At 30.9% G+C, this 8,655-nt stretch overlaps 1 protein-coding gene across 1 annotated transcript in view; it reads right to left on the reverse strand.

Moving 5' to 3' along the window:
- LOC115884774 (protein pellino-like) overlaps nt 1–8,601 on the reverse strand; it is a 48,745-nt gene extending 40,144 nt beyond the window's left edge. Inside the window, exons 1-2 of the mRNA XM_030903449.1 lie at nt 8,529–8,601; nt 8,211–8,457 (exon numbers count right to left, since the gene is read on the reverse strand). Coding sequence (XP_030759309.1) covers nt 8,211–8,457; nt 8,529–8,601 — 320 coding nt within the window. The remainder of the gene's footprint in view (nt 1–8,210; nt 8,458–8,528) is intronic.
- Nucleotides 8,602–8,655: the final 54 nt, after the last annotated feature.

An 8,655-nucleotide genomic window follows, 5' to 3' on the forward strand; every position in this document is an offset into this window, starting at 1 on the left:
GGTGCTTTTTCATGCATTGCTTTCGGAGTGCAGGGATCGTGGATTAATCAGTATGTCAGTCACTTAAAGGATTTGAGACATTAGTATAGATGGTATAGATTACAGTTTAGAGTGCGATCTTTATTTTAAGCATTACAAGGCAGATACCGCGGTATTTTATTATTAGAAAGCGCTTAAAACCATTCCGGGTCTAACGGTATAATACCTATAAATTATTGTTACTAGACTTTTCCAGAGTTTTTAAAAATGTCATAGATGAAATTAACTTTTACATCCAAGTAAAGAATACACTCAAGAAAAATTTTAACTGGATTTTAAAAGTATCTTTTTTTTTAATTTCTGGAAAACTAAAAGTATCCAGAAATTTATTGAAGGGGTAAAATCGATCCCTATCAAATTAAATCTTGGCAAAAAAACAGATTCCCCTGCTTTATTTCAATATTTCTCCAAAAAATCTGGAAGATAATCTATCCAGAAATTTAAGGACTCAATTTTAACCTCAAATTCGTGATCCCTGACCTCGAAAACCCCCAGATACCAAATTTCATTCGAATTTCGAGAACGTAATGCTTTTTGTCCCATTATCCCATATGATGGAAACACTGTGCGGCGCGGCGCGGCGGCTCGACATGACGATGACGATACAATATAGTGATTATACAACTCTATGTATATTTTTCCTATATAGAAGGATGTGATTAATAAGTACCCAGGTAACAATTTGATGTTCTATAAAAATCGTCAGAACATTTCCAAAGCAAATTTTATAGAATAGTGTTTGTTCTAAGATCAATTTTAAAACGTTGTTAGAACACTTATACGATAGAAATGGGCACCGTTTTGTAGAACTTTTTAGCCTTTTAATTGTTTTCTTACTTCTGCAGAAAACATTTATAGAATTGTTGTATAAACGTTCTAAGAGGTCTTACAGAACTTTTAAAACAATCCTATAAAATTTCTGTACCAGTTCGAAACTGCTGTCTTAGAGTACCTACTGGTATAGCAAAAGAACTTTTAGTTTAATATTCTTAAAGTGTGCATACATTTTTCATTATGCAATTATTTTGTTGCAAATATAGTACATTTAAAAACGTTTAAATCATTTTAGTATTTCTGTTTGGTATAACTATAACCAAAACTATAACGCTGCACTAACACTACTACCTGGTCGGAAATTAAAATGGACTCCCTAAAACAATTAAGTGTAATCTGAAAAGTCATTACACATTTTTATAAGTTGGTTTGTGGAGTGAAGAAAGACAATTTTAATGCCAAACAAGTTTTATGGTGAAATATGTGGGTCATAATAACATATTTTTGACGCGCTCTCAATTTATCTTACTATTTTCATAGTTCTGGAAATTTTATATGGTAAAAAAAACTAAAAATCAAAAATTCACAGATTTTGCAACATGCGCAACCATCATAGGCGTATTGAAAATACTAGACACAAAAGTCGGCGGTGGTCAGCAATCACCTGTTTTTTACATTTTATATTAACTTGTGACGTCATTTGGAAGAGCTCAATACAAATATGAAAGAACTAAAGCTTGTTTGGAAAGCAATTTGACATTCGTGATGTCAGCACTCCGGCAGTCTAACGTATCGCTAATTGCCATTCTCAAATATATTCCAGATACGTATAGTGATATTGTATTAGTATTTTGATATCTTATTTTTATCGTGATGGCTTTTTATAAAAGTGAAGAATTTAGTAAGAAAAATATTAATGATGGAGATGAACGTGTACGGATTCATGAATGGTCACGATCACGGTCACGACACTATAGAAATGTCGAACCCACCTTGAACCCACAGTTTCATTATGGAGCCAGATTAAACCAATCAGAACGAGTATTATGGTACCGTAAAAGCCCGAATATTGGTTAAACGTAGTGTTACCCACGTAGGAGCCCGAAATATGCAAAAAAGTCACTTTAGGTTAAATTTAGATTAGACCTATATTTTTATTAATGCAAAACCAACTAAAACCTAATTCTAATCTAACCTAAACTCACTCCCTCTCTTGCATATTTCGGGCTATTATCTGGGTATTTCTAGGTTTAACAGATATTCGAACTTACGGTGTAAATTTATGGACGGTCCATAAATTTAAATTCGCCGTACAAAAAATAAGTTACTGTAGATAAAAATAAATTAAAATATACTTCCACGATAACTTAGCTTTCAGCTTCTTTTCATCATACCTAGTAAAAACCCGTCACAACCACTACTCATAGTATGTATACCTATGTATTTTTAAACATCATTATGAGATTTAAGTCATAGGTGCCCATAATATGAGTAGCGTATTGACGGTTTTTTGTTATGAAGAAAATGTTGTGTGATATGAAAAAGCAACAAAATATATTATCGATTGCAGCAACTATACCTAGTTTTCTTTCAGTAGGTCCAATTAATATAGAACATTATAGCTATGCATGATTTTAAAAATTTGCTACCATTATATTTTGATAGTTGAGTTTTTGAAATTATTTGTTAGCTTCTTAAAAAAAACAGACCCATAATAATTTAAATCTATTAATCTACTAAATTTTATCATCCAAGATTTCCAAGAATTATAAAGTAATTTCACGTCAAATTTTTTTAAAATTATTGCATGCTTTAAATGTTTGCAAAGTTAACAAAAATATGTCTTTGATTACCTGCAATTAATATATTTGGTCCAATTTATCAGTTCTGCATCATATCCGAAATTCACATTGTGTGTGACACAACGAAAAGTCAACGTGCAATGTGAACGACAAGAAAATGGCAAGTAAAAAAAATTGTAATGTCTTAATTACTAATTACACAGTCGTTCTCTTGAGTTCTCCTGCCGAAAATCTATATTGCCTTCCCTAAGATTTTAAATATAAATGATTGAAACTCATACAAGTTTACCACAATTTAAACTTAAGATAATTATTTAATTATTAAATCCATAATTATATTAAAATATAACACTTACGAAGTTACTAAATATTAACTATTTCTACTTAATCATTTAATAATTCTGATAAAAACACGCTTGATTATTTATTTTAGAAATCATACGGGCTATAATCATTAATATGACTATATTAACAATACTTAAATCAAAATTTATTTGAAGGAATGCTACTGTATTACAATAATTGTAAAACAAGTATGTAATAATAACTCGGAATAATTATTAAAAACTGCTCATCTTATTATAGATGTCGGCGTCTTGTCTCTATTTTATTAGCCGTTTAGCTATAGTTTGATTTTAGATAATGCAGATTTTAATGTGCCATTTGTGTTTTTTTATTGGAATTATTATTTTTAGCATATTTGGTATACTCTATGAAGTTATTTTTAAGTGCTCCTGTCCATTTTTCCATTATTAAAGTGCCTTTAGATACAATTAAAATTAATTAATTAGTGTATAGTATTTGTATTATGGGTTTGTTTATTTTTTATGAAATGATTTTTTTTCCTATTAAAATAAACATAGCTTACTAAATCACTAGCTAGCCATTTTTAAATACAGGATGTTAATTAAGTATCTGGCCAAACTTCAGGAGGGGATTCTTTGAGTGTTTTTAAGGTAAGAAGTTCATATAAACATGTGTCCGGAAATGTATAATTTTAAAGATACAGGGGTGTCAAGGTGTTTTCTAATAGACCTTTTTTATTAATATCTCAAAGATCCGTTAGCCGATTTTGTTGAAATTTCGCCGTGTTTTGATATTTAATAAGTTAGCTCTAATTAAATGATAATTATTATTTACAACAATATTTAAACAATAAAAACTTATCCCAATAAATATTTGGCACCGCCTTGAATTCATTTGTTTTACATTGGTGGTAGAAACCATGCAAGCTTTTTCTTTGTCCTAAGTTGTTAATTAAAAAAATAATTATCGTATAAAAAAATATAGGTCCTAATAGCCTAAGTTTTATCAAAATATATCAGCAGATCCGATGAGACCCGAATTATTGTATGTTTTGGAACTTAATGATTTAATTAATTATTCCCTTTAATGCATCGATTGTGCGCATTATTCTACGCTCCAAGAAAAAATATTGCATTAGTCTAAATTTATTATTTATGTTATTCCGCTCTTTCACGTATAATTTGCCCCCTGCTTCTCATACGGAAAGAGTTAGGTTAAAATAGCTTAACTGTACTTAACAACCCATGCCTTGACGCATATTCTTTTTTATAATAATATCGGCTTTCAGAGACTAAACATCCATATCCATAAAATAGTTGGCCCACACTAATAAGACCTCATTTCGGCCCTCGGACGGCCTTGCTCTATTCAGCTAACAACTTACGTGTTGACAAGTTGATTAGGCAGGTTATTGAACTCCATGTCGCCTCTAGCATGTCGCTTTTTCAAAGATGGGTCCCATATAAACGCGGCCAGAAGTATTTTCAATACTAAAATAAAAAGTAAAATTTTTATTCTAATATCTTTCTCAGTAAAAATAAAACGCTTTCCACCTTTATCGTTGATCCTTTATTAGAAATATGCTAGTAAACACAATTTTTCCCTTTTCTCGTCGCCTCGTTGGTACTTCCAACATGGATTTTTCATAATATGACATTTTTGTGTCAATTGCAATGGTTAAAGAGCAAATATACTTCATAAGTAGCTACTATACAATATAACATCTTAATAATTAATATCCGTCATGTTGTCATATTTCATGGTCACGGTAAGTTTTTCCTTAACAATAAGGATGACCTATTAAATTACCTAATTAAGTGCCCTAAATACCTACATTCTTATAGCTATGTTGATTTGAATGTTAAATGGTTAATTAATTCATATTTAAATCTAAAACACATTATTACTACTTTACACAAGACGTTCTCTCGGACGTTGCCCAAAACCTGTACACTTAAAACAAAATGGAGTCAATAATAATTGAGATATTGTACCTAATTCTGTAGCGTTTTTATAAGGATCAAAAAAGATGGAAAAACTCAAATTTGCTTTATAATTATTGTATAAGAACTACATTATTATTCTATAAAATAACCTTATAGAACTACTCCCATTAAGTTCGATACAAACTTCCATAGAGCTTCATATCTGCTATTTGGTGTTCGTAGCATAATCGTCACATACCACTCTTATACAATAGTTCTATTAAGACGGCACAGGCGACATTATGGGATAATTGTATAAGAGTTGTACAGGGTATGGTTTTGTTCTTTTGAGCTCTAATTTGCATCGGCTTTACAATAATTTGATTCTATAAGCACGTTGCTGTAAAATTATTTCACGGAGCATCCTTATAGAGCAAATTTTACACTGGTCTTATAACTGTTCTATAATTAATTTATGCCCTAAGAACGTTCTTGCAATGAGTTTAAAGAACAATTCAGTTCTTGAAAACAAAATAGTCTCATATGCCCCATTAATACAGTAATTTAGTGTACTAGATACAACAATAAAACTTTAATAGGATATAAGTGTTCCATTAGCTTAAATTTATAGAACAACTTTGTTAGCTGGGTAATAATCATTTAAGTGATTATCGCTTGGTGGCCATAACACTTGGTGGGTAACGCATTTCGTGTCAGGTAAAAGTATTATTCGGTAATCCCGAAACATCTTGTGGTATTACATTCGAGAATCGCGCCTAAATCGTCTTCGTGTCCTCTCGTAGCTTCTATACTATTGGTACAACAGCAAATATTTTTTTATTATTATCTAAGAATATCGAATTAATATTGACCAAAGCTAACTTATCATGAAACGAAGCTAGGTGCATCCTTATATACCTCAATAAATCGAAAATAAAAAATGTTCCGATACTGCAGTTTAGTCTGATTTATCAATAGTCCACTTTCTATACTAATTAGAGGCCTGGGACTTTGGCAATATTCCAACATTTAAACCCGATGTTCAGAATGCATGCACACTGTTTGATTTTTAATGGGTCTTTGTTCAGATTCAGACCGAATATCATATACATAGTAGGCATTATACAGGGTGACCCAACATTCCTTGGACGTAGAACTACTACGTATTTTTAGCATCAAAATATATTAATTGGATACAATTTACTTCTATTCAATAGTGCTTCGTTTGTCCGCTAGAGGGCATCAAACTTTGTCATGTTTTGCTAAGAGTATTTGACTTTCACATAATCCAAGAAAAAATACGGGAAGGGTGAAAATTACCCCCACCCCTATATAAATTTTACTATAAATATTTTCCAACTCCACCGACGGCCGATTTTCTTTTCGTAAAAGGGTCCATCTAGTATTTACTGCAGTTTTTGTCTCTTGTAAAAAAACGCCAGCGTGCATACTTTTTGAGGAAAAAAAAAATTTTTCCAAAGCTGACTTCCAAAAAATGTTTTTGTTATGGAGGCGCATAAAATTAGCGATGGGAACTATCGAATGAATTAGACTATCGAATGGTTACTGAATGAATGATTTCAACCATCGAATGGTTTTATTCGAATAAAATCATTCATTCATTTGTATACTAAAGCATATGTGACAACCTCGCCGTGCAACTAAATGGTTAAAGAGTTATTTACTGCTTTTGATCATTTATCAAAAGCATCGATAGTCGTGGCTTATATTTAGTATTCGTTTGATTTTTGTGTGCGTCAGTGCATTATTAGTTCTTCCAAATTTTTATAACTTCACCTTATAAATAGTGTGTCAATTTTGGGTATACTAAAATATTTAAAATACTAAAATAGTAGTTTTTTTTAATTGACGATTGTGTGCGTGTGCAGGTGTCAATTTTTTTCCGATAATTTGTGTGATTTTCACATTGTTAATAGGTATAACAAATTATTACTGTTATTATTATTTTTATTAAACCAGTCTTTGCTTAAAAACATTAAAAACTATTTTCCTCACATCCAAAATAACAAGTATTATTGCAGTGTAACAACAGAATATTAATAAAAAAATGCAAAATATATAGTCATACCACAGGTCATATCCCTAACTAACTAAAGCCAAACAATAATATTCTTTGGTATCAACTAATACCAACAGGCAACAGCGCCCTTCATAATGTATTTTTGTGTAAATACTAGCACCTCAATAAAAAATAATGTCCTTATCTTTATATGACTCGCAATGACGCAAAAAATCAAAGATGCCGGCTTTCTAGCATTTCGCCACCGACTGGCTGCCGTTTCGAAACCTACATCGCCGGGCGACAACTAAAATCCAGTTAATATTTTATTATAATCGATCCTGACGAATAAATGGATTTGATAAATGAATGAATTTATAAATGAATGGTTTTTGCTGCCGAATTATTAGAATGCAATATTTCAAGGCAGATGACGCATCTATTCGATAATTTTTATTCGAATAGTTTTCAACGAATGTTTTTTTACTAGTTATCGAATTATTCGAATGAATTGCAACTATCGAATGTTTCGATAGTATTCATTTCGATAGTTCCCACTACTACATAAAATCTATTGTTCTAATAATCTAGTTGGCGAAAATATGAAATTTTATGTTAGTTTCGGGTTTATCGTTGATTGATTCCCTCTAACTTAGTCAAACGAAATTAATTTTTGTATAAAGGTAAATACTAAAGGTATAAACTTATTTTGACCCAAAAAATACGTAGTTGTTCTGTCTACAAAATACTGGAACTTGCTGTATATTTTGTAGGTTTGTTTTGGAAAAATTCTTCAAAAATTTTTTTTTCACAAAATCTATGCGATGTAGCGTTTTTTACAAGACAAAAAATATAGTAAATATTAGAGGGATAATTTCACGAAAAGAAAATCTGATGTCGGTGGAGTTGGAAAATACAGTAAAACTTCCATATAGCGGCCACAAAAATTTTCAAAGGAATGTGGCCGTTAAGGGAAGTGGCCACTATTGGGAACAATAAAATACAGATACCAATGTAAAATGCCTTTATTTTGAAATCAAAAAAGTAATTAAAATTGGCATGAGCATGTAGTACAAACACACCATAAGTGTTAATAAATGATCTTCAGTTTAGGATTTTTGGCATAAAAACAATTCAGTTGTTACAAAAAAAACTTTATTAAGCATAAGAAGAATTTTTGAAAAAACTTACAATGTATTATTATGTATTTTACACATAGGTATTCTTATATACATATGTACAATTGACTTTAAAAAAGTTACAAAATGATAACCTTATTTTATATGGTGAAAACTGATTAATGGTAGTCTGCTTTAAATTTTTAATTTTGATTTTTGTAATTACCTTTCAAATTTCATCAAAGTATGGGCAATAACAACCGCTAGTTCGTCTTTGTTTTGAATCACCAAAATATTCTGAATGTCTCTTAATTTTTCACATACTTCACTCATATTATTTATAGATAAACACAAAATGTCTTGGCCTTCATCTTCTTCCTCTTCGGCTTGAGTGGAGTCCTGTCTGTCCTTGTTGTTTGTAAATTCCTGGATTATTCCCTGCATCTCTAAACTAGGATTTTCCGTAGGGACATCTGAAACGACTGTCAGATATTCTTTAAGATCTGGACTTCTGGCATGTTTTTAAAATTGAAGCATAACTGACTTAAAGGAATGTTGTCCTCTTCGTCAAATGCATCGTCCCCTTTGACAGTTGCAAATCCCGCTTTTGGAAACATTTTTTTATAGTGTCTGGATGTAAAGCAATACGTAACTGAACGAAGTACACTGAG

The sequence above is a fragment of the Sitophilus oryzae genome, unplaced genomic scaffold (genome assembly GCF_002938485.1).
Source record: "Sitophilus oryzae breed Bouriz unplaced genomic scaffold, Soryzae_2.0 scaffold_357_pilon_pilon, whole genome shotgun sequence".
Taxonomy (NCBI): domain Eukaryota; kingdom Metazoa; phylum Arthropoda; class Insecta; order Coleoptera; family Curculionidae; genus Sitophilus; species Sitophilus oryzae.